This window comes from Neopsephotus bourkii, unplaced genomic scaffold (assembly GCF_033783945.1).
Source record: "Neopsephotus bourkii isolate Nb327-2 ecotype Australia unplaced genomic scaffold, CSIRO-AGI_Nbou_v1 NB_369, whole genome shotgun sequence".
Classification (NCBI taxonomy): Eukaryota; Metazoa; Chordata; class Aves; order Psittaciformes; family Psittacidae; genus Neopsephotus; species Neopsephotus bourkii.
In genome coordinates, this window is record NW_026900875.1 from 1,948,751 (window position 1) to 1,976,039 (window position 27,289).

Sequence of the window (27,289 nt, forward strand, 5' to 3'; positions counted from 1 at the left end):
CACTTCCAGCTTAATTCACTGAGCTGCCCATATTCATTATTTAGATGCTTTATAGATGACTGTGTGCTTCTATAACTATACTGTTGGCTATATGTGTATATTGTATGTATTACACACACTTATACTATATACTTGGGATTATATTCTTGAAAAATCTTGCTCTTGTTTTCCCAGCAACTCTTTTCTGCTGGTACCCAAAGCAGAGCATGGAAAAGGTATGTTAAAAAGACTGAGCCTGAGGGAGTGGAATTGGGGTGTCAAAGCATGCCCAAGTGAAAGAAATAAAAGCAATGTAAGTTTAATGCAGAGGATTTCAAAACATCTATCTCTTGTGCAACCTAGACCGGACTAAGTTTTGCAAGTGTTCTTGGTATTGCCAGTTCCTCAGTTGGGTTTATTTTAATCTACCAAGTAAAACTACAAGGCTTTTTCTCCGTAATTGCTGAAGGGTCTCAGAAAACTAATTTCCACAGCAGAGTGTGTTCAACTACGACACTTGGCCTAAGAGAGCATCAATAGGTTGCTGCCCCATATGTGAAACAGAACAGAGTAGCACAGTGCAGACTACTTGCCTGTGCTGGCTATCAGCCATGCTAACAATGTGCTCTGCAAATATCTCTCTAGTCATGCATATTTTTAAATGCCATTTTAATAACTGAAGGCTTAACGCTAAACTTCCAAACTTTTAATGTTGTTTGCCCAGCATACAACTTAGACCACTTTTGACAAGCTCTGAACCTTTGCCTGGTGCAGTTATGAGTTTGTTCTGTAACAGTGTCGGACTTTCAGGAATTGTAATAAATAAATTCATGAAAATAAAAGTCCAGTGGTGAACTCCAACCAGGGCAGTGGATCAACTGGACCCTGTCTGCCTGATGCAGAACACTACTGCATCTTCACTGATGAATAACCGAATTGTGCATGGCATTAATAAACATGAAACAGAGGGCAAAAAGGGTGTTATCTAGATGTAATGAACCTCTGAACCGACTTGGAGAATGTGGCGTGCTGACAAGGTATCATCAACTATGAAGCGAGGCAGGCCCCCTCACCTCTGAAGCCCAGTGATAGGTATCAGAAAGCTATTGTTATCTGAACCATTATCTGTGAAGCCAGCCGTGCATGGTTGCCCCATTAACATTTCATGTGCTAAGAAATGAGGCTGTGACTGCTTAGAAGTCTCACAGTGGCTAAACTGCAAAGCTTTTATATTCTCTTTAATTGAAGACTTAGCACAAAGGTGTATGTGTGCACATACAATCTTCAGCCTGAAGATTTCAAGCTGTTAGGTAAATGAAATATTTCAAGGAGAACTTTTTGGGTTTGTCACTGGATACTGTTAGCCCTAAGTAAATTAGGAATAAGTACTTGCAAAGTGACGTTCATTTTTCTTTAGCACTGTTTTCTGATGTCAGCTGGACAGATACTGCAACCATGAAGTAGAATTCCTTTATAAAGAAGTACAAGTACAAGCTCTTCTGAGGCTTGCAGGCAAACCCCTGCAGCTTCACAGAAGTAGCAGTATATCAAACAGTGAGAAGATAATGGTCACCCTGAAAGGTAAGAAATGGGTTTGGATAGTGGGATTTCAAAACCAAGCACCGTTCCAACAACTGTGACCACATCTGGCTGCAACAGTCAGGCTGAAGGGAGGCCTGATTCACAGTCGCACTTGAAGACTTTGCATCCCTCTGTTAAAAGACTTGTTTTACTTGGGGATTAACTAATCTCTATCTGCCCACTGCAGGAGTTGCTAAAAAGGTGTAGGGCAGGTGTGAACCAGGAATCTTGCAGGCAGAAGAATCTTTTAGTTTATGAGCACTTACAGAACCTTTCCCTCTTGCAATTAAGTGAATGTGGTTGTGTCCAGTATTCTACTGCCTGCCTTGAAAACAGAGTGCTGCTCTGGTTGTCAAAGGGCGTTCAGTAGTTTTTAAAAAAGCACAGTTCTTTCGAGATGTCAGGCAGCCAGATGTGTCAGTGTCTTCAGCAAATTCTGGTTTAGGTTTATGTATGTCATTTAAGGTGTTGTGAGCTGGTAATTATTTTTTCGTCTGTCCTGCCTTCTTGTGAACCCCGATGTTCTGCGTGAACCCTGAGGGGGGGGAATTGAACCTGACCAGTGTGTCTGTAGGCAAGAGACTTGCAAAAACAACAGTGCAAACTGAAAAAATGGAGATGTGTCTGTGTCTTTGGTCTTTCTCATGCATTATTTCAACATGGACAAGTCTTTAAATGCATGTCTTTTCTAAAATGCCCCATTTCCCTTTCCCCCTCTGTAAAGGTCCTTGCTAGCCACCTCTATCCATTCAGCCTTTGAGTTTAGCTCCAGCTGTTTAGATCCTTTCTGCTTCATGAGTTAGTAACAGAGAAAAACCTGCTGAAGGAAGAAAGACGAGGGGATGCAGTCCAAGGAGCCCTGTGGCTCTCACACCACCACCGCTGAGGCTGTTTCAGCATTGGACAGAGCTCTGCGGCGTGGCAAGGGAGAGCAAACGCGCCAGGCTGCTGTAGGCAGAAGCAGAACCTATGGAGGCATGTAGTGTTGGGCCATCCTTGCTGAAGTCTGAGAGGGTTTTGCTACAGGTGCTAGTAGGACCAGTGAAAGGCAATAAGAAGAAATCTCAGTAGTTTTCTTGGGTAAAAGCTTTCACAGAGCTTGGTTTTGGCTGGATGGCAACTACAGGAGCGTACTCCTTTGGTAATTCAGATAACCTAGTGGAAACTTAAATATTCACTTATAAACCAGTATAAAAATAATACTCCCCATCTGTTTAACTAGTCTTGGTCGTCTTGTAACAGTTCACTGACCATCTGTTACCATGGCATATAGATAGACATTGCAAATCTACTTGACTGTATGCATTTCAGACTTCAGTTTATTTTTGGTTGCTAGTACATATGGACTATGTTCTGTTGCTCTCCATGTTTTTGTTCACAAGGACTTCTCAGCAAAAATTTCCCTGGGAGGGGTATTTCAGAATGGGGGAAGAAGGGAAAGAAAAACAATTAATTTTCATAAATAGTTTCTAATTTGGATCTTATCTCTCTCTATTTTCCTCCCCCAAGCTGTGTGGATGGATGAAGCAGCCAGGGGAGGGCTGCTACCCAGATGTGAACTATCTGATTAATAAGTCACTGTCAGGCATGCATAGTAAAACTCAGACAAAATGAATCATTTCAGAGTTCTCTTATCAGTGTTGAGCCCCTCTCCACGCTCTTTCACATGCTGAAAGGTTGGGCAGGGTGATCAGGCACACAGCCACTACCTCAGTGCTGGTTAGTCTCCATATCCAACAGGTGCTCTAAATTAGAATTGCAACTTAACTAGTTGGATGCATTTGCAGGACCTGCTTGTGAGACATGCTCTTGGGTTTAGCAGCAGAGCTCTTAGTAGCCCAAGTTAGAGTAGTATCTACCCCAGACAAAGATCAGGGGGAAGTCACTCTTTCAGGAGCAAGCAATGGTACAAAAAGAAGTTGATATTTGGCTGGGCTTCTTCATGCTGCAGGTTACCATTTGCTGTTGCATCTGTGGTGTGTGGCTATTTTATTGACCCTTACTAAGTTCAGTCTTAGTGAAATGCATTGGAAGCAAATTTTTCCTAAGACCATGATGTTGTTCTTTGTGGACAGCTTCCAGGCAGGGGTTTGTAGTCCAGCAGAGCTGGAAGGGGTGCTGTATGCCAGAGACAGCTTTTCTTTCTGCTTCTGTTTTACAACAGGGTAACTTTAGTCTGTACTGCTCCTGCCTTTGGGTGGCATGAAGTAGAAGTGAAACTTCTACAGCCTAACTAGGTGTGAGCTAGGCAGCCACGAAGCTGCTAGGTGATTAAGCTAAATGTTGACATACTCTTCATTCCTTTGATGGAAGTGTTTTAGAAAGGCTGTGCAGGTGATGTTATAGGAGTTAGTCTATACTTGTTCATGTTGCTTATATAATCCTCATCCTGCACCGGATCAGGGTCAGGAAGTTGACGAGGCCTTCTACAGGCAGCTGAGAGCGGCCTCACAGTCACAGGCCGTGGTCATTGTGGGGGATTTTAACTTCCCTGATGTTTGCTGGAAGGACTACTTGGCAACCCAGCCGCAGTCCAGGAGGTTCCTCCAGTGTATGGATGATAACTTCCTCATGCAAATGGTGGATGAGCCAACCAGGAGAGGTGCGCTGCTGGATCTCATCCTCACTAACAAGGAGGGTCTGGTCGAAGGAGTGAAGGTTGAGGGCTGCCTTGGTTGCAGCGACCACGAGATGGTGGAATTCAGGATCTTGTGTGGTAGGGCCAGTAGAATAGCAAGTAGAATTGCAACCCTGGACTTTAGCAGGGCAAACTTTGGCCTCTTCAAGCAATTGCTAGGGGAAATTCCATGGACTAGGCTGTTTGAAGGTAAAGGGGCCCAAGATAGTTGGTTGACGTTCAAGGACTGCTTTTTCTGAGCTCAAGATCAGAGCATCCCGACACGTAGGAAGTCAAGGAAGAGGGTCAGGAGACCTGCGTGGCTAAATAGGGAATTGCTGGGTATGCTAAAGTGGAAGAGGAGAGTTTACAGGTCATGGAAGGAAGGGCTGGCCACTTGGGAGGAATATAAGGCTGCTGCTAGAGGATGTAGGAAAGCAGCTAGGATGACTAAGGCCTCCTTGGAATTAAAGCTGGCGAGAAGGGTCAAGGACAGCAGAAAGAGCTTTTTCAAATACATGGCAGATAAAACTAACACCAGAGGCAATGTAGGCCCGCTGATGAACGGGACGGGTGCCCTGGTGACAGAAGATACAGAGATGGCAGAGTTACTGAATGCCTTCTTTGTCTCTGTCTACTCTGCCGGAGGCAGTCCTGAAGAGCCCTGTACCGCTGAGACCTCAGATGAAGACAGGTCAACGGAGCGGTTTGCCTTAGTCGATGAGGAATGGGTTAGAGACCAGTTGAGCAATCTGGACATCCATAAATCCATGGGTCCAGATGGGATGCACCCGCGGGTGCTGAGGGAACTGGCGGAGGTCATTGCTAGACCGCTCTCCATCATCTTTACCAAGTCTTGGGAAACGGGAGAGGTGCCTGAGGACTGGAGGAAAGCAAATGTCACTCCCGTCTTCAAAAAGGGCAAGAAGGAGGACCCGGGTAACTATAGACCAGTCAGCCTCACCTCCATTCCTGGGAAAGTGATGGAACACCTTATCCTTGGTGCCATCTTAAGGCATATCAAGGATAAGAGGGTTATGAGGGGCAGTCAACATGGCTTCACCAAGGGGAAGTCATGCTTGACCAATCTTACAGCCTTTTGTGAGGAAATAACACGGTGGATGGATGATGGCAGAGCGGTGGATGTGGTCTACCTTGACTTCAGCAAAGCGTTTGACACAGTCTCCCACAGCATCCTCACAGCTAAATTGAGGAAGTGTGGTCTGGATGATCGGGTAGTGAGGTGGACTGTGAACTGGCTGAAGGAGAGAAGCCAGAGAGTTGTAGTCTATGGGGCGGAGTCTAGTTGGAGGCCTGTATCTAGTGGAGTGCCTCAAGGGTCGGTACTGGGACCAGTATTATTTAATATATTCATCAATGATTTAGATGAGGGAATTGAGTGTACTATCAGCAAGTTTGCTGATGACACTAAGCTGGGAGGAGTGGCCGACACGCCAGAAGGCTGTGCTGCCATCCAGAGAGACCTGGACAGGCTGGAGAGTTGGGCGGGGAATAACTTGATGAAATATAACAAGGGAAAGTGTAGAGTCCTGCATCTGGGCAGGAACAACCCCAGGTTCCAGTATAGGTTGGGGAACGACCTGTTAGAGAGCAGTGTAGGGGAGAGGGACCTGGGGGTCCTAGTGGACGACAGGGTGACCATGAGCCGACACTGTGCCCTTGTGGCCAAGAAGGCCAATGGCATCCTGGGGTGTATTAGAAGGGGGGTGGTTAGTAGGTCGAGAGAGGTCCTCCTTCCCCTCTACTCTGCCCTGGTGAGACCTCATCTGGAATATTGTGTCCAGTTCTGGGCCCCTCAGTTTAAGAAGGACAGGGACCTGCTGGAGAGAGTCCAGCGCAGGGCAACTAAGATGATTAAGGGAGTGGAGCATCTCCCTTATGAGGAAAGACTGAGGGAGCTGGGTCTCTATAGTTTGGAGAAGAGGAGATTGAGGGGTGACCTTATTAGTGTATATAAATATATAAAGGGGGAGTGTCACGAGGATGGAGCCAGGCTCTTCTCAGTGGCAAACAATGATAGGACAAGGGGCAATGGGTACAAACTGGAACACAAGAGGTTCCACTTAAACTTGAGAAGAAACTTCTTCTCAGTGAGGGTGACAGAACACTGGAACAGGCTGCCCAGGGAGGTTGTGGAGTCTCCTTCTCTGGAGACATTCAAAACCCGCCTGGACACGTTCCTGTGTAACCTTATCTAGGTGTTCCTGCTCTGGCAGGGGGATTGGACTAGATGATCTTTTGAGGTCCCTTCCAATCTCTAACATACTGTGATACTGTGAAAATGTTTTGTGCTTCTTTCTAAGTTAGTTTATTTAGATAAGCAACAGCATCCATTCAGCAATCACCTGGTACTTGAAAGGAATCAGCTATAAGCCATCAGCTATCAGCTATAAGCCATCATGACTCCTTCTGTCAGGAAACCCTTCTAGCACGCACGAATGCTAGGGGGAAAGATAGACACAGTAAGTATTGAACTGGGAGGAGTATCTAACTCAAACAGTGCCTCACTGAACTGCTGTTTCCAGACTGGGGAAGCGTTTCAGGGTTAGCACCCTGAAACCCAGGACCCACAGTATTACTGACTGTTAGGCAAAAGGAGTGGGTTCCTATGCAGTATGAACCAACTGAATACCTCTCATTGGGAATCAAGAGCACTTCTGTATGTGTAACTATACCAAGCATGTAGACCAAACAGGATTATGGTTCTGCATTAATTATCAGCTAATTAGCCCCTTGTTTTTAGACAAGACCTACTTCATAAAAATCAGGTGAAAGGATTTCTTGCATATATTATTTACCAAAGCTTTGTTAACACCTCATCACCTTTAATCTCTCACCATTCTTATTTGTATTTCGTAATCCCTCTGAATTAGCAGTGGTGTGACCCATTCTCTGCTGAAGGCCAGACTGCCAGTTTATAGAAATTACTGAAACGAGGCGCCAAAGTAACGTAAGGACAAATGCCTCTTTGTACAGATTGGCATGAACACTGGAGGCAGCATTTGAGCGTAATATTGACTAATTATTTAACCATGAGTGGCAGCTTTGAACATTGTGTTCTTTTTGCTTCACTTCCTGCATTTACTGTGAATCTAATTATGAAGGGAACAAGTATTTCTTCTCAGGTCGCTGAAAATGCAGCAGCTAGCTTTGGGAAGTGCATGGAATGCAAAGTGAAGGCAGCCTTGAACTGTGCATCAGCTAGTTCTTATACTAGAGTTAGTACTAGCATGGTAGTACTAGTAGTCACCGAGCAGAGAGAGCAGGTGTTGGCAGGGATCTAGTCTGAAAACCCAAAGGCTGCTGATAAGAGAAAAGTAGATCGTGGTCTGAAAATACATATTTGAAATGAGGTGCTTGGATTATTAACAATATGATTTTTATTCCCCCTCCCCTTTCCTCCCCTCTTTCTTCCCCCCCTTCTGGAGAGCTTGGCTTTTTAATGACAATTCTTTCTGTGATGTTACCAAGAAGTGTCCCCAATTGGATGCTTTTTGGTAGGGGTGGTGTATCGAGAGACATGACCCCTGAAAGAGGAATGTAAGCTTCTGGCATTTACTTTGGGTGCAAAATCTCTCTGCTGTAGACAGAAACTTTTCTGGATTTAAAAGAATATATTTGTACAGTAAACAGCTGGATCCCCTGAATGCTAAATCCCTGACAGTGTTCAAGGCCAGGTTGGACAGAGTCATGTGTGACATGATCTAGTGTGTGGTGACCCTGCCCATGGCAGGGGGATTGGAACTAGATGATCTTAAGGTCCTTTCCAACCCTAACTGTTCTATGATTCTGTGAATGATAGGAGACAATTTTCAGTTGTTTGAGAAGATAAATGTCTGTCTTATTTTTTCCCTTGCCACTTTTGGTCTCTTTACCCATGAGGTGAAAAATAATAGACTCCTAAAGAGCTGAACTAATAAACATGGCAGTAAGGTGGGAGTTCCTTTTTAGGTGCTGCACTGAACGCTGTGACACCTTGAGCAATTAGACATGTTTCTAATATGAAGTTTTGGTCTCATCCTATTTATTCTGCACTCCTTAGAGAAAAGGACTGTCTCTTGAAGTGGGTTTGTATACAGTCAAGTTGGACACATGACATGGCCCTCACTGGAGACTTGCAGTCCCAGAGTTACCCTAGACTAAGCTCGCTCTTAATGCAGAGTGTAGGCTTGACATCTCAGCTTTTACTTGAAAAGTGTGTCATTGAGATGGCCTCACCTCAGACCACTGGAGTAAGCCTTTCTTCACTGTTGGACTTGTCGAAATCAGAGAACATGGTTTTAGCTCAGCTTGGGGGTAAGCTGTGAAACTTGAGTCTGTGCATCGTCTCTGGCCATGTGCATATTGCTGGAATCTCCAAGGGCAGCTATCTGCCGCAGCTCATTGTGCAGCTGCCAGCTCAGCCTTTCTATGGCCTGTTGGGTTTCTCTTCCATAAGCAAAAAGTCACCTTGACGATTTTGCTTGGCCCTCAGGCTCATTCAGACTTGTGGAAGGCAGCTGAAAGATAAGTGAGCGCCTCAATGAAACAAAGCTTCCTGGAATGTTAACCATACTCCAACCTCCCCTCAGCAAGCCTGGCTGCACACACCTATGCTTTTGTGGCAGATCAGCAGAGTAGTTGTGGCAGGCTAAGGACACCACATAAATACCACATTGCTACTGCCTTGATGTGCATTCTTGAAGGCTAGAGTCATGTGCAGTATAAATATATCCTCTTACTTTTTCATCTGGAGTCAGATGATGCCAGGCTATTATATTAAACACGCTGTTGCAATATGTATGTACTCTATGGATGACTTTGTGAATACTTTTTTTCCATAATAAATTAGGTGGAAGTACCCTAGCTCTAGACCAGGGTGTTAATACCAGTCATAGCCCTTGCTTCCTTTCCATGAAGCTTTCTTGAGTTATCTAGGTTGCTACTTGCTGATTTTCCTCCGTGAGAAATCTACTGGTTGTCTTTCCTGGAAGTGCCCAGTGCATGATTTTAACTACAAAGGTTATTGAGACATGCCAAGACCAAGATGTTAAGGTTGGCCTTGAGCATTTGGCTCCATACTACAGAAAGATTTATTTCTGAAGTAAAGTGATTGCCAAAAACCCATTAGATAACTTGATGTCCTCTGTTCCTGGTTATGTCCAAAGTCTGCTACAGGGCTCTGATCCCAAAATGCACTTTCAGTAAATTTTCAAGTGCTTTGTTTTAATTTAAGGTACCATTTCTGTAAACACATAGTTGTACTGCTTTCTCTTTGCCATTGATGCTGAGTTGGTTGTGCATCTTAATTAAGGGCCATTTGCAGAGGAAGTACAGAGTGGTGCAAAATGTGACTGAGCACATGTGCTGTGCTGCAGTCTGCAGTGTTCTGTGTTGCACCACCTTTTTGAAGGGATTTGAAAAATTGCAGGTGAAAACGTACTCATCCTTTGTTAGTCACTATTATTAGAACCATATGGCTTGAACTGAGGAATAAAGTGCGCCTGGCCTGTATCAACCCAGCATGTCTCTGTAGATGAATATAATCTTTAAAATGGAGATTAAAGGGGAAATGAAGGTGGGCTAGTGCTGTCCACACAATTGCTCTAGGAGATGCTGCCACTATTTCTCAATTTTAAGGTCATGCCACAGGGTTACTGGAGGATGACACAGTGGTGGAGGGCAAGTTCTCTATAGGAATACTGATGTACTGGTGTACACTTGCATTCAACATTCTGTATTCCGTCCTAAAATGAGAATCGCCCTTTTTTGTGTAGAGGTTAATATATGATACATAACACAAATCCATGGAAGGTATTTGCATACTGGTGTGCTGCTGCTGAGCAAAGTTCCAGATGAGACCTTGACCACCCTTGCCTAGCTTGTCATGAGATAAGAATGCATGCTGTCATACTGTATGTGTGTTCTCTGTTTTTGAGAAGAAATCATCTTGCCTCAAAGCAGTCTAATTATGAATTACTTGGAGTTAAGGAGAAATTAGTCTTTTGACGTACTATTTAGCATTTTATTGGTTAGTGCTTCTTGTATGCTTTATCACTTAATCTTCAGGTAATAGTCTTTCTTGAAGACAGGACCCTGTAGTGGATAGAAACTGCAGATCTGGTCTGCCCTGGAGATTACATGAATTTCCCCTTGTCTAGAGAGCATTGTGACTACAGGCACTGTGGACACCCCAGATTTGTGTTGTGCTATGACTAAGAAAATGAAATGTTCTCCTGAATTATTGTGTCCAGTAGGTCCTCAAGCACATACTTTATTTTCCTCCTTCTTGAGATAAGGATGTTTATTAAGTGAACTCTGAAAATCACTTCCAAATCTGTTTTCTCTTGTTATTTCTTAGAGTTACGCGGGCCTGTTAGATGTCTCCTTTCTACCATTTTTAGAGTTTAATTAAGTCCTTGTTGGTTCTGAAGAACATTTGACCAGGCCCAAAGCCTCAATGTGTGATTACAGATCTGGAGAATCAGCCACTATTCCACTCTCACACTGTCTCATCGAGCTGCAAGGGGCTCCAGCAGTAGGCAACATTCTGGGGTATATGAGGTACTGCTTCCAATTGCCATGTCTCACTCAGCTGCCATCATGGGAGAGCCTTATTGATCTGACAGCAGCCACCACCAGCCTAGCATCAACTAGTAGCTAAAAATAACATAGGGTGTAAAAAAATACTCAACATCTAAATATAAGTTTCTGATACCTCAGTAGGGAGCATTGCATTTCCTAATCATTCAGTCAAATTGTTTAGAGATTGATTAATACTGGAAAGCAGCTTGTTTTCACCTTGGTCACTGGTCTCTCCTTACCCCGGCTCTTTCTTGAGAAGGCAGAAGTTTCCTTTTCTTTCCCTAGCAGTTCTCCAGCATCCTTTCCCCTGCTTGTGTGCCCTTTCTCATAAGCCCTGCTGCCCACTGGAGTGGTGGGAGCACCATGCAGTGCCCAGCATGTTTGCAGAGCTGTGCTGACTTATGCAACAACTTCCCAAAGAGAAGCACGTTAGGGCAAGAGGGGTTCCAGACGGCACAGCATGACATTCAGGGCACTGTGTCTTGCCATCTTCAAGCCAGCACTGCACCCACAAATTGAACCTGTTGAGCTGTATCACCTGGGCTTGCCACCCACCCTGAATTGTAGCACAGGTTGAATGAAATAACACAAAGACGTGGAGAAAATTGCAGGAGTGTTTTTTTTTTCCCTAACCCATCAGCTGGCTGCCTTTGAAAATCAAAGGCTAGAGAGACTTTTTTCCTTGGGAACACATGCCAAGCAATCGTGCTCCATTGTTGCTGGCAGATTTGTTTTTGCACACTTCAGACAGGAAGAACAGCACTCTCGGGGCAAAGAAGCTGGCGCAGCGCGAGCGAGGTGGGAAGAGAGGAAAGAGCCGGCAAGGAGCAGCAAAATCTGTGGTGGCTTCGCCACGTTCCCTAGCAACCTGCACCCTGGAGAGCCGCTTGCAATGTCTCCTCTTTATCAGCGCAGCTGCATGTGATGTACTAGCCTTGCCGTGGTCTGGCTCACACTATTTTAGGTTTAAAAACCAAGCCGTGTGATTGCAGTACTGTCATGGGCATAAGGACTTTGGATTGCTCTCTTGCACAGATGGGAGCAATTTACAAGGAGGGTTGGGAAAGTAACTTTCTGTTCTTGCTTGAATGTTGTCTGGTACCAGCTAGTAAATACTGTCTTGTGGCTCGAAGACTTTGTGATGAGTAGGTTAGATAGCTCCCCTACCATTTGTTTTCCCCATAAGGTGGTATTGCATGAAGGACTTGCGTCAGTGTTTCTGGAGTAACTTCTTTCCTTCCATCCACTGCAAACACATGTGAGTCTTTGTACAGCAGACATATGAAGCATTTTGCTGTCCGGAGCACCTATGCTGATTGTCTGAATGCTTCCTTGCCTGCCATTTACCTGCTCTGGCCAGACTCACTGCACCCTGTCTTGTTTCTGGGAGGTTTTAGTGAGTGCCGGATGGACGTTCCTGTAGACCAGGACAAGAGAAGCCCTCTGTTTGTCTAACACAAATATTCACAGCCTGTACAGTGGGTCCTCTGAATGCGAGCTGCCTCATGCACCTGAAGCCTAAGCTGGAGATACAGCATCTTGGAGACAGTAAAGGGGCAGCCACTGTGCCTGGTTTAGGACCTGGCTTCTTTGTCATACCATTTCTGAACAAAGTTTATTTGATTTAGCGTTTGGAACAAAACCATAAAGTCACTTAATACTGTACAGGAGCTTCCTTTTCTGTAAGCAGCTTCAGCCCTGAAGTTGATCCATAGAGCCTTCAGCTGGCTTTGCTCAACTCTGTGGCAGAATTTGTCACAACTGCTACAACAATCACAGAAGCATAAACAAGAAGTCTGGAACAGACTTGAGGATCTGTCTGCTGCTCAGAGAGAGGATCAACTCTGCCTAAGCCATTCTTCACAAATATTTGTTTGTTCCTACTCTGAAAAGCCTCAGTGATGGAAATCACAGTCACTTCCCCAGGCAATCTCTTCCAGCACTTTGATGGCTTCCTCCATGTAGCAAACCCTCTAAAGTGTGCGAGTGATTGAGATGTATGCCCTACACACAGAGGGGGCCTGAGCCCTCTATTTTACAGTGCAGAACTAATGCAGAGGGGCAGAAAGAAAGCATGGAGAGCAGAAGTCTTCAGGAAAAGAAGAGGAAGGAGTCTGTAAAGTGATGTTCACAACCTTTTTCTAGGTGTGCTTTTGAAATTTGCTTGGCTCTTAGGAGCAAGGGTAGATGAGAAGGGTGGTGGAGGAGGCATGTTTACTCTGAGTTCCTCTCCAAAAGGAAGTCAGGTCCACAAAAGGAGCAAGGAGAAAGGAGGACCTGGAAAACAGGTTAGTCTTGAGCTGAGAGGTGGTAGCAGGAGTCCATGAAAGCCAGACTGAGAGGGGCCCCATAGTTAGTGACAGTGATTTTAATCAAGCAAGCTATCTAGGGCTTACTTAAAGTGTCACCTGCAAGGAAGCAGGTTGCAATCACCCATAACCCCAGAGAGTGGGGTCTTTGCAGTGTTCACTCTTGGTCTGGCAGCCTGGTAGTTGGTTTTCTCCCTGTGTCATATATTCCTGTGAAAGACAAATGCAGCTGAGGGCTCAAGGGGCTGCAGTTAGTCTGGCCAAGCTTGAACAGCCTTGTTGACTCAACTAGTGCCTCTCAACCAGCTGATGTACACCTAAGTACATTGCTCACTTTGGGACACTGAGCTAGATTCTCTGCTGCTGTGTAAATCAGTGAGTTCCCTGGAGCGACTCTGATTTGCACCATCTGAGTGTCTAGCCCATCCTTTTCAAGTAAATTCTGCAAGCAGAATTATATATATCTCTCTGTTTTTCCCCTTCAGCCTTTGCTCAGTCAACCTGTGAGATGCTTAATCATTAAAAGACAGAGGGGAGCTGTTACTGTTGTGATTGAAGAGGACACAAAAATGTTTCATGGACAAAGCAATCCTTTTAATACATCAAAGTGGTCCGGGTGCATTGTTATGTCCTGCCATAGCCCTCAACCTCCTCAGTAATAATTGCACATGCCACTGCCTCTTTCAGTTTGCTCCATTCTCCACAAAGTACCGCTTGACCAATTAGCGAGATAAGTTCATCTCTAGCCCAGGAGGTATGTGGACAACCTTCTTTGCTGTGTCTCTGTACATAGAGGAATGTTTTGACAGCTAAACATGGATCTTGTTGAGCTGCCAGTTCTGCTAACTCTCCCGAGTGTCTCTTATTTATTGAGCCATCAGAGTCTTCCTGACCTCTCCAAAGTCAGTCCTAGCCTCATACAAAAGACAATGCAGAAATACAGCTTGAATGTTGCCTTCTGAGCAGGGTGAGTTTCTTCAAGCATTTCATTCTTTGAACAGCACAAATCATTAGGTCTGTATGTCAGTGCAGTGCCTGTGCCCCCATGCTGGTGGCACGAGGCTGCAGCTGGGGAAATTCAGATTCCCTTCCTTAGTGCACAGTGTGGTTTGGTTGCCAAGATCTTGGGGCTTTTTAAGAGGCTGGTGACAATGCAGAGGACAAGGAAAAGCAGTAGAATGGCTCTGAATCCAGGCAGCCCTTCATCCCCTTCTGGCTTCAGTGCCAAGCAGGGAATTTCTTCTTGCTCTTTATTCCTAACCTGATCTGGCTTGGAGACCAGAGGAAGTTCTGTAGTACACAGCACAATCACCACAGAACAAGCACCTATGTGCTTACCATCTGGAGCATCGTGATGACAAAGTAGTTTTCTGTTTGGCTGGAAAGCATCCCAGACAGATGTGGGACTATGCCCTACATGCAGAGGGGCAGTAGAGAGGAGGAGCATGTGATGTTTGAGCCCTATATAATGCTTCCATGTGGGAATCAAGTGAGACTGAGGGTGTTAGTGCTGTGATCTGGATGCCCACCCTCCCTGATGCCCCAGTAAAAACACAGATGCACATGTGTCTGGAAGCATCTGACTAATCTCATAGTCTGAAATTGGTGGGGTTTGGATAACACTGGATAGTTCTTATACAAGGAAACTGATTCAGTAAAATCAGCTGAGGCTGATACCTCTCATTTGCTTTTGCTTTTCTTCTTTCTTCCTGCTCTGAGGATGCTGTTAGTCCATCCTTCCATTTCATCCAACTCCTTTGCACGTTAGTCTCTCCTAAGCTAGCACTTCTCTCTTGCCTTTGCAGTCCTGCCTTTTTTAATTGTTATATTTGTGTTGCAAAAGGCTAATTTACTCTTTCCCTTGGTTCTTTCCCTATGTTGCCAGAGCTCTCATGCCAGGTCTGACCTTGACCTCTCCTGTAGCTCTTTTCCTTCAAGGGCTACCTCCTGCCCTCTCCACAAGCAGGATGAGTAGCAGCCATGATTAGCATAGCAAGCTTACTTAGATCTTCACTCCTATTCCAGCAGACTGCAAGAATAAGGTTGAGGCCCTTTGAATATCGAATATTCACGGTGAAATTTCCTGTAGCAGTTTTCAGTAGCCCATAGTCCCTGCTTCTTTGCTTCCCTGCCATGACATTGCCACCAAGTGGGACCTTCTGGGTCCTCAGCCTGTGGTTCTCTCTGAGGGAAAATCATTCCTCATCTCTTCCTGCCCTTTCCTCAGCTCTCACCTCCCTAACTGTGGGAAATTCCTGAGCAGAGACAGTGTTTCTAGGGAGACCTAGCCTTTTATCTGGCTAATACTTAACTGCCCTGGACTGTATTACAGGAGAATTATGACTTTGTTGAGAAATTTCTATTGCTATAAGCCAAATGAGAGATCATTTTTGTAAGTACATTGGGTGAAATAAATGATAATCTAGATGACAGGCGTTTTCTCTGCCGTTTTTCCCCCAAGTGCAGTATAGAATTTGGCAGTGCTTTGTTCTGAAAATATTATTTCTGATTATCCAGAGGTAATGGATAGTGAAACATGTGCAAGTTTCTTCTAAAGCAGCAGTGCTTAGGCTATCAAGATGACATTCACTGATGGCTGCAGCCCTTCACTCTCTCCTCCTTCGTCTCTTGTATATTATACCCTCTGGTCCTGATGGCACTGTTTAATTTCACCACCTTTTTCCTTACTGCCAGTGTGTCTTATACTCTGCCTGATAGTGCTCAGCATCACAGAAGCATCAAGTGCAGGTAATGCCTTGTGGAAGCTGGCTGCACTGTGAGCTTGCTGCCAAACATTTTCCCAGACTCTAATATAGGCAAGTAGAATTAGGTCTGCAAGCAAACTGCCCACTTTTGGTGGACAGTTTCACTTGACAAAATGTGAGAGGGATCTCTATGTTTTTAATCATGAGTTGTTATGATCAACTCCAGTCCAGTAATTTTGTGAAGAGGCAATTGTTCTAGCTTGGGATGGAGAGAGCAGAGATGCAGGGCTTGCTGGTATAAGTGGTATATGTGAGCTGCTGTAAGCCTCAACACTGACGGTCTGGAAGATTGCTCCTCAGGAATGAAATAACATGTCTTTGCAAATGGTACTTGACATGATGTTAGATGGCTGAGCAGAAATTCAGGTGACCGAGGAATACCTGCAGAGGGCTCTTCATGAGGAGAATTAATTGTTTTAAATGCAGTAAAGCTTCAATCTCTTAAAGCTGAATAAAGCAATTTGGCAACAAAACCACCCACATAGATAGAATCATAGAATAGTCAGGGTTGGAAAGGACCTTAAGATCATCAAGTTCCAACCCCCCTGCCATGGGCAGGGACACCTCACACTAAACCATGTCACCCAAGGCTCTGTCCAGCCTGGCCTTGAACACCGCCAGGGATGGAGCACTCACAACCTCCCTGGGCAACCCATTCCAGTGCCTCACCACCCTTACAGTAAAGAATTTCTTCCTTATATCCAATCTAAACTTCCCTGTTTAAGTTTTAACCCGTTACCCCTTGTCCTGTCACTACAGTCCCTAATAAACAGTCCATCCGCAGCATTCCTATAGCACCTGTTCAGATACTGGAAGGCTGCTATGAGGTCTCCATGCAGGCTTCTCTTCTCCAGGCTGAACAGCCCAAACTTTCTCAGCCTGTCTTCATACAGGAGGTGCTCCAGTCGCCTGATCATCCTCATGGCCCTCCTCTGGACTTGTTCCAACAGTTCCATGTCCTGTTTATGTTGAGGACACCAGAACTGCACACAATACTCCAAGTGAGGTCTCACGAGAGCAGAGTAGAGGGGCAGGATCACCTCCTTCAACCTGCTGGTCACACTCCTTTTGATGCAGCCCAGGATGCAGTTGGCTTTCTGGCCTGGGAGTGCACACTACAGCTGCCTCGTGTTCATTTTCTCATCAACCAACACCCCAAGTCCTTCTCCACAGGACTGCTCTGAATCTCTTCTCTGCCCAGCCTGTAGCTGTGCCTGGGATTGGTCCAACCCAGGTGTAGGACCTTGCACTTGGCATGGTTAAACTTCGTAAAGTTGGCAACTGCTCACCTCACAAGCATGTCAAGGTCCCTCTGGATGGCATTCCTTCCCTCCAGCGTATCAACCGAACCACACAGCTTGGTGTCATTGGCAAACTTGCTGAGGGTGCACTCAATCCCACTGTCCATGTCAGCGACAAAGATGTTGAACAAGACTGGTCCCAACGCCAATCCCTGAGGGACACCACTTGTTACTGGTCTCCAACTGGACATTGAGCCATTGACCACAACTCTTTGTGTGCTGCCATCCAGCCAGTTCTTTATCCACTGAGTGGTCCACCTATCAAATTGATGTCTCTCCAATTTAGAGACAAGGATGTTGTGTGGGACAGTGTCAAACACTTTGCACAAGTTCAGGTAGATGACTTCAACTGCTCTACAATCTGCATCTATATAGATGGTATAAAATGTAGAGATGCTGTAATTGTGGCAGAAATTAGAGGATTAACTTTAATCTTTACTGCTTACGTGTTGTCTTGAGCTGTGTAACTACCCTTTTAATAGTTTTCTCTACAATCTGTCACAAGTCCTTCACGTGCAAGCAAATGAGCTCTCCCTCTGAAGGGTAGATATCTTCTCATTATTATTTGCAAATTCTCTTTTCTTTTGCATCACTAGAGAAAGTGTCATTTTTAATAGTTTTTGTCAAGCTTGGAGCATACCTTGGCTAAGGGGTGAGCACACTGGATGGCCTGGGCAAGAATACAGGTATCTGGATTGTTTATTAAGTTTCTGCCTCCTTTCCCCTGACTCAGCCACCTGAGACACTGAAAGTCAAGTGAAGGACCATACTCAGCATTTATACTCGGATGTGTTCGGAGTCCCCATCCACTTTCCAAAGGAGCTTGTACTCATTATGTTAAAAGGGGTTGGGACCCTCCAGTAACCACTTAAGAAACATGGCTTGTGCAAAGCGAAAAGAAAATCAGCAAAGCTCTTACAGGGAAAGCAGCTACACGTGAAGAATAGAGAATAGGTGATTCTGGGATCAGAACATGAGTAAAATGGAGAAATCTTCCAGTCCTAAGATAAGGAAAAAAATTCTGAGTCCAGCAGGAATATAATTTCCTTTTGCTGCACTACTGTGCTTTGCATATATTATTCTTAATCACTTTTAGTTATACAACAGGACCTTAAAAGGGCATATGTTTGTTTTGAAGATTTTATAATCTTAGAAGACAAAACGTAGGCACAAGTGAGTGGAAGGAGGCAGACTTCTGGCTACTAAAGATAATTAATAATAGTCATAATTTGTACTCATTCAGCATCTTTCATACAAGGATCTCAAAGCATTTTGTAATCAAGAGTTCATTGAGACTCTCAAACTCTCTTGAGACAGCCAAGCGTTATGAACACCATTTATAACAGCAGGGTGCAGGATCAGACTGGTTAAGAATACTGCTTAGAATAAAACTCAGGAATCCTTCCCTCCAATGCTATGGATGTTGAAGCAATCACCCACTCCAGCCTAAGAAGCCTTTCCTTCTGTAAATTATTTATATAATCTTTTAATGCTAAGCAAAATATGTAGTCTTCATTTAAGTCACTGGTGTCCTGGGAAGTAATGGCCCATGTCACAGCTGACTAAAAGTGAAACTATAGATAATGGGTTAAACACATTTGGTTAACCATTTGTTTGCTGTTACAGTTTTCACATGAAAAAGCTTAGATTGAAACCTGTATTGATGATGGAAAGTGATGTGATTTTAAGTTTCTTTGTGTATTAAAACAGAAACCAAATTTGCATGTTTTAAGTATCTTTTTTAGCATATTCAGGCATCTGGCAAGAAAGCTATATTTAAACTGTTAATACAGTATGAATGCAAGTTTCACATGCAAAATTAGTACCATTAATATTATGAGGTTTATTTTGCTTTTGAAACAAGTGATGCCCCAGCAGTTCTGTTTTTGTTACCTGACAAGGGACTGCAGCTGGGACAGCCTATTTTTTCAACAGGCAATAAACCTGAACCACAGGGCAGGTGGTGCACATTTCACAAACACCCAGTCCAACCCCCAGCACCGCATGGTGAATGGCGGTGAGCTCCCTCTTCGCTGTGGTCCACAGAGAAAGCACTACACCAGAGGTGTGTGTAAGCCCATTGTGTGGTGTCATTTTTCATTGTATGAAAAGAACGGTTGCATTCTGCCTTTATGAAGTGCTTTGCAAATTAAGACCTTAAGAAAGGACAAAGCTCAATTATTTGCTTGTGGTTTAGGGCTACTTCTGGAAGGGCAGGTTTTGGAAGTAGGCTACATTTTTTAGATCCTTCCATTGTGGCAAAGAATCTTCTGGGCTAGTTGTGTACTGTGTCAGCAAAAACACCTCTTTTCATCAGTATGAATGTTGGAGCATTCCCATTTTTATTATGTGTGCCTGTGTGCTTGCCCTATAAGATGGGGATATGGCTTGGTCGGTGAGGAGACTGAGTCCCGCTTTGGAATGCCACTTGCTGTGACCAGAGTCCCCTATAGCTCAATGTCATTCAGAAGTGTTACCTTGGATTTACCCAAGGGAGCTCTGTACAGGTCTTGAGGCTCATTGTCTCCCCAGGCAAGAAGCCCTAGATGGCACTATGTACCCCAGGATGCAGAGCCAAGGTGACAAGAAGCAAACTCAAAACCTTCTGCAGCATTTCCCTGTGAAGCTTGGGACTAAACTTTGAGACTGTCATGTCCTATAGATGCTTATGGCTCCTACTCTGAAATGCAGATTTTGACCTGCTGATAGCAATAAATATACTTCTTAAATAATTAACACTTTGAAGGGAGTCGTGGAAGCCTGCTGTATTATGACATAAAGAAGAGGGGTGTTGATAAGGGTTTATAGGGCTTTTATTGCTGGTGATGATACATGGGAGTAAGAGAGTGCTTGACTCTGAGCCCAGAAAGATGTGGCAAGGCAAGCAGCTTTAAACAGAATAAAGCCTTCAATCTTTAAATAAACAGACAAATGAGCATAGGACCTCCTGATGTTATTTTATGAAGCAGACCAAGCTCTTCCAGCCAAAATCATAGCTCTAAAATGATCCAGTCTCTTCATCCATATATTGGTATAATGGCGATACCTCATTCTCCCTTTCAGTAGTACCATCCAGGCTGTGCCTTGCGTTCCTGACTTTTTTAAAGGTGCCTAAGATATCTGTTACCAAAGTAAGTGGGGTTAATAGGAAAACATAAAACAAAACAGACTGGTCCCCTTTTCATATGAGATAAGCCTAGACAAGTAAAGCGTTTTTGTGTAATGACAAGGCCAAGAGGCCCCAGGCAGGATCAGACACTGCTGCAGTTGTTTCTGTATATACATTTAAGCACCAATGGGACATTAAAATGTAGTATTTTATAGGTGTTCTTATCTGAAATACAGTTTGAATCTACTGCTTCCTGAGATAACGTGTAAACGATTTATTACTTGGAGATCTGTTTGAGAAATGGCCAGTGTTGCTCCATAAAAATCTAGCTCATCTCCTCTTAACTCTGAATATATAAACAAACCACAGTCTGCAGCAGAAACATCAACTCTCCATATTAGAAGTGGAAGCTGTCATGTAACACAGCTGGGTTCAATGCAGAAGCAAGCAGCAGATAGCAGTGTTTACAGATTATCCAACTTCTGTAATACCTAGCAGAAATAACCAGCCCTTCCAGATTCAAAACATTGGTGAGAACGTGAAGAATAGCAAGAAAAGCTGCTTAGTCTGTTTGCATATAATAGCATACAAACAATCCAAGGACAAAACAGTCATGCTCATTTGTTACTGTGCTTGATGATTAATAAAACAGTCTCTGTAGTCACTTGCATTGCAGAAGCTTGGGTAGATTTGCAGGTACTGATTAATAAAGAGAGAAATATTGTTAAACCCATTTTACAGAGTAATTAAGAGTGCATGTATGGTGATCTTATTGAATTCACTGTCAATACACAGAGACTAAGATTTTGGTTTCATGACTATGAGATAAAAGCTGTGCTCTGGAGAGTTGAAATAAGCATCTCTATGAGATGGAAGTTCCCAACTATTTAATGATCTTGCATTCTGGCTTTATTGTCTTGTTTTTTAAACTATCAACAAAATACCTCCCCTTCCACCTGGCTGCATCCCAGTTTCACAGTGTAAGAAAAAGATACATTTGGGTGAAGTTGCAGGCTGTGAAGTTAAAACTAAGAAAAATAATTTTATTGTTACTATTATTCAGATTCCATTTAACTTAATGACACAAGAGATTGTTGAAACTAAGAACTTAGCAGGATTAGAAAAGGACAGGGAATGTGCATGGATAGCTAAGTAAGGATACGGTTGCAATAATGAAGTCTAAAAATAAAGAAAAATATCCTCTAGAGCTTTGAAGTCGTTACAGAGCTGTCCTATTTCAAAGCAAGCCAGTGTTTAACAAATGAGGGCTCTGCTGCCAGAACTGACTATTCTGGATTGCTGGTTTGGTGCAGGAAGTGGTGGGAGGGCAGGTAGGTAGCAAGGGAACTGGTGTCTTGTCCCCCTCTGGCATGTCCCAGAGGAGATCTCACTCCTGCCTACCCAAAGTTTTGTGATTTTGAACTGTTGGCATGGGCAAGAGGTCACTGGCTGTCAGTGAGTATCTCCTCTTACAGGGCAGTTTTTTCAAAGGATCTCAATGAATTATTCTCTGACCAGGAGTAAACCCAGGAATGCGTGTGTCACATGGAATCCATGCAGAATCGTCTTTTCAGGAATCTGTATGTACTCTGACAGCTGTAGTTTTTTGCCGGGAGAAATAAATCAAGAAGTATTATTTTTTTTTCTCAGTGCCTCTCCTCTGTAAGAGAGATCAGTTGGCCTTAATTATAAACTGAATTACAGCTGCAGGCAATCTTGATATTTCTTGGGAGCGTGACTTATGAGAGATGTCTGGACTTGATGATCTTAAAGGTCTTTTCCAACCTAGTTGATGCTATGATCCCATGTGGCACCGCACTGGATTTTTTGGTCTGAAACTTTGTGATGTTTTTGGACAGTCAATAACTTGAATGAAAAAGTATGGTCTTTGTGAGGCTTTTGAATAAGAAATGTGCTGTACTGCTATTTAACTGTTTATTTAACTGATGATCAGTTTTGGTGAGTGAAGTGAAAGGAATGTGCTAGCTTTCTGGAGATGAACAAGAAATAAAAAATGAAAGGGAAAGTAAGTATCAGTGAAAGATGTTTCTGACTGCCTTTCAATTTCAAATTGGGCTAGTTCTACCTTCTGAAAAGAAAATAATTTCCACGTTTCCGTAATAGGGAACATGTAATTGAAGTTATTTTCTCTCAGAGAGAAGCAGCTTCTTCTACAACATTTGCAAATGGACAAGAAAAATGACCACATGCAGTGCACTCTGAATCGCAGTGCACTCTGAATCGCAGTGCGCTCTGAATCACACTGCATTCATCACAGCATCATTTTAGATGTCACTGTAGATTTTGGGCTGAAGGTTTTTACCCATTTGGGTAAATATTTATATGTGGATGGGGAAGATTCATGTTGGTGAATGCACTGCATCTGGGCAGCCATTACATCTGAGACAGCTGACTACCAGTGAGGTACAGAGTAGAAAACATGTGCCATAGAAGCACTGAAACAAGTATCGACTTCATGTACCAAAATAGTTATGCAGTGATTCCACAAGACTGCTTCTTTTGACCTGGCTTTTTAGGAACTGAACTTTAATGGGGAAGACGGCCAGATGTTGTTGCAGTACTTCGAGATTAGCACAAGCAGTTAACATACTTCTTTTCATTTGTAGCATGAAGATATTTTCTATCACAGGGTTTAAGCCTGCAAATACCTGTATTTTCTTAAACATCCTATTAATTAAGCATGCAGGACAGTGTTTTTTCATGAATGGATTTGCATCTGCATATGTAAGTGCAATCATGGTCTTCCCTCGGTTTTTGCTCAGTTTTTGTTGACAGTAGCCATGGTTGGACTCATGTGCTCATTCTCCCAAAGCATGGTCCTTCCTGCTGGGCTTCTGGTGACTAAGGCTTTTTTCTATTTTCATGGGTTAGTTTATCATCCCTGATGTTGCTGTGGTTAGCCAGACAGAGTGGTGCTCAGGGAATTTGGGAGGCCATGTTTTGAGCTGCGCCTAGCTAAGGAAGTATATGTTTGTGTGCATTGAGGCATCATGGAGAAAAGAGAATGCATGAAAATAACTGTGATAGATTATACAGCAAATTGGTTTTCTAGACAGCCTTGATCATTGTACAGATCAGGAAAAATAGAGGAAGTTTAATAAACAATAACAACACAATTCTGTTTTGTGAGAAAAGCCAGAGTTATATTTTTACCCTGACCTAACAAAGGAGGAGGAAGGAAGCTGGTTTGCTGAAACAAGCATTTTAGGTTGAACTAAGGATACACTTTTCTCTCTGTTTATGTGCGTGCATGTCCCAGCAAACTCAACAGTATGTTCGTATGTATGAAATGCATTTTCCTGGAGGCACATAGTCATCATGTGTAATGTGAAGAGGAAAAAGATGTGCCTAGCACTGCTTAAATGTTGGTCAAAAAGGCACAGCATTTTAGTCAAAATAGTTAGCGTCTCATAATTTTGTGGTTGGCATTTGTTATTTTTGCTAACTTTGAGTACTGGATAAGAAATCTGCCTGGTTTGGAAAAGTGCAATGTAGATAAAATATGAAAGCTGACTATTTATTGTGTGTATAAGGCAATGTGGCCTCCAAAACAAAAGAGAGTTAGACAGAACTTAAAACCTGCAGATTTTGGTCTTTCATTTTAAGTGTCACAGCCCAAGCCCTTACTGAAGCAGACATGAGCAGGCCTCCCAGTCAGGAGGTGTGGGAAGCTGGCATGAAAGGAAGGGAGAGGCTTCCCACACCATCTCCCCAGGGTGTCCTGCCAAAGCCTGGCTGGTGGTAGTCTGCAGGTGGGATGGCTTTGCTTTTGTCAGAGAGTGGCCAGTGTAGGTCTGTAATGCTGAGTCCAGACCTAGTGGATGGTGTGCCAGGCTGAGGACATGGGTTAGGGTTAGCAGCCTGCATTCGAGTTTTGTCTTTGCCTTAGAGCCCATGTGTGATGATGGGCAAATTGCTTCAGTTCTGTGTATCTTGCTTCCCTTTTCTGTGAACATACAGCAGCTCATGCCTTCAGATTTGGTTCATGTATATTATAAGGCCCAAGAGTAAAAGCAGTGTTTCAGATTATGTATTGAGAGAGCCTCACAGAAGAGGCTAGATCATAGCATATCCGTGTATTTGTACCACACTGGTGATTGCTAATGGCAGGAAATATGGGCATGGGGACCATCAGCAGCTTCGCACCATACTGTTTTCTCAGTTCAAAGTCTAGGGAAGTTGATGAGGTGGCAATGGTCATTCCTTTCTGCATGGAAACTGAAATAAGTACAATAGATGGAATAATATTTTAAGAGGCTCAGTTGCCATATTGATTTCTCAAGCTAATAAATCCTTGACTGCACTTGTTGCGTTAAAATATACATTCAGGCAAGATTCATGATTGGCTCTTAGGAACAAGTGAGCAAAGGGAAAAATCTGTTCCAAGATTAAATGCTTTACATTTGGCACCTTTAATTAGCTTATTAATAAACCTTCTTTCAGGGTTATGCTATTTATTATTTCTAATGAAATAGTTGTCAACTAGCCTTCTAAAAAGAGCCACAAAGCACTTGCGAAGGGTGTCTGGGTGTGCTGGGTCAAGTACCTGGCTCTGAAACTCCTAGTCATATGAATGGCCTTATCCTCACCAAAATGATATATCCCACACAGATGGCACTTACATGACGTAGAAAGCAAATGAAAGCCCTGTGCACCATGCAGGCTTGTTTTCCCACATGAAAAACTAAGTTGTGGTAACCCAAACACATCAACATGGTTGCATTTGCACAGTAGAGTCTACTGAGCTGTGTGTTGACATTCAGGATTTCCAGATGTTCAACAGCTTCCTCAGAACAACTACTAGGCGTTTAGAAATCCTGGACAAATGCACAAAATCCTTGAATATTGCTCAGGAAAAAAAAAAAAAAAATTGAGCAGAAAAAGAAAACAGCTCCGGGAAAACCTGAATGTACTGTAAGTCCAATCTATATTCTCAGTCAGGAAGGCTGAATATATGGCAAATAGACCTCGCACAGCCCTCCAGGGAAATTCATCCAGCCCACAGCTTATTTCAGGTGCCTTTTCTTCCAGGGACTGGGCCCCCCATCTCCCTTGGGCACTGCTGCTACTCTTAGAGAGCAGTTGGTGGGCAGGCAGCAGGTGAAATTGCTGTATTGTGTGTGCATGGCAAATCCAGCACTTCCAAGGGATATAGTAATCTGCTGTGCTCACGGCTGCAGCGCCTGTGCGATAGAGCAGGTCAACAAGTGCAGAGATGATGGTGTACAGCTTAGCATAGGCCCTAGAAAAACAAAATATGACAAGGTCAGGAACATCCAAGTGTTTGGTTTCTGGGAGTAGATGATTGAAGTATTATTGCTAAGCACCATTCTGAGACCTTCTCTACATTGATTGATGTCTTATTTGAAATCTCCTTGCCTGAAAGAAGAAAGCATAAAAGCATTTAGCTAATTCTCTTTCAGTGCTTTAAAACTGCCGTTCTCTGTTGAACATAACCATCTCAATAAAGATTCATCATGTCAGATGTAGTCCCTATAAGCCAGATAAAAGTGGCCAGTGTATTGTTTCCTCGGGAACTTTACATTTGCTTCCCATTTAAGTAGGTATGGAGCATGGGAAAATGTTTCCTTGTAGTCTAAGGCTTACAAGTTTCATACCTAAGGTTCAGTCATTGATGAAGGCAGCAATTAATCAATGAAATCACTTGCTTTACTGAAATGTTGCATTTCATAAGTTAATTTTCAGGAAAGCAGTGCACACATGGAAAGCTGATGTCAGCATGTTTTGATCTCTAAATGACTGATTTTCTAATTCTGGACAGCAAACTTAGCTTCATTTAAGAAACTTCTAGGCATGAGACTATTTCTGTGCTTCTCAAAATATGCCCATACTTGTGCTGTTTTCCAGGGAGGCGGCTTACTCTGACAGACTGTAAATATTGTATGCCAGCTGTTAGCATATGAAGGCCAAGAGGTCTCATTTTCTAAGCACATATTAAAACCTTTGTATCCCTAGCACTAAAAATCTGTGGACCAGCTCCCACTCTCACTAATGTTAACAGCAGGATTTGTGTCAAAACAAACAAGAAGAGAGCAGAACTAGCAGATTGGGATTATCTGTCTTTGTCCATATACTCCAACACTGTATGGATGATTACTCTAGCATTTTTTATATTACGTTGTTAAGTGATGGAAGCTTTTACCAAATCCAAACTGAAATGCTTCCAAAGCCTTTTTCACTGTTGGAAAATGTTTGTATCAGGTTATCCTTGGAATAATTTTCTCCTGTGTTTATTCCTCTGTGCTACCTATTAGGCACCTAATAATGAGTCACAGAATACTTCTTATTCTAGGAGGACATATAGCACTTCACTGGATGTTTTTAGAAGTAATTACATTTAGTTATTAGTAATTACATTTTTAGAAGTCATTACATTAAACAAGATGGCTACATGCATGAATCCCTTGGGTTAAAAAAGAAAAAAATAAAAGCCAAAATAAGACAAAGAATGAAGTTCAGTACTGAACAGCCAATAGACCCAGGTACCATGCTTTTATACCGCTTCACAGACTGTACTTTTTTTTTTCAGAGTGGGTACCCAAGCTCTGGACCTGCATCAAGCACTCCTGTCTTCAGGCCTGAAGATGAGCTGGAACATCTGACCAAGAAAATGCTGTATGACATGGAGAACCCTCCCTCTGATGAATACTTTGGTGAGCAGTGCTATATCCCCTTCCTGAATTTACCAGGTTTGGTAGCAAAGAGCCTGACAACTGCACTGTTAATGTTGTGGCATTCATATTGATGGATTTGCTTTCCATGTCTGGGCTGGAAGTGTAATCATCTATGGGAATTCCTCTGTAATTCCAGCATAAATCTCATGCTCACTTGCTGTATGTTTATAGTTTTTCTGGTTATGAAGTGGATTTTTCAGTGTCTGGTTCAGTTTAACACCATCTCTCCCCAGGTTACCAGGCTGAATTCAGGTGTGGTATCCTGTCTTGCCCACCTGCCCTATCCCTTCTCATTGTAGCTGCCAAAAATCTGGCAGTATAAATATG

At 43.4% G+C, this 27,289-nt stretch overlaps 1 protein-coding gene across 6 annotated transcripts in view; it reads left to right on the forward strand.

Moving 5' to 3' along the window:
• LOC133209908 (lipoma-preferred partner homolog) overlaps nucleotides 1-27,289 on the forward strand; it is a 313,797-nt gene that overhangs the window by 213,709 nt on the left and 72,799 nt on the right. For all 6 annotated transcript variants that reach the window (XM_061348850.1, XM_061348844.1, XM_061348846.1 and 3 more), the window contains one exon: nucleotides 26,818-26,941. In XM_061348850.1, the coding sequence (XP_061204834.1) occupies nucleotides 26,818-26,941 (124 nt within the window). The remainder of the gene's footprint in view (nucleotides 1-26,817; nucleotides 26,942-27,289) is intronic.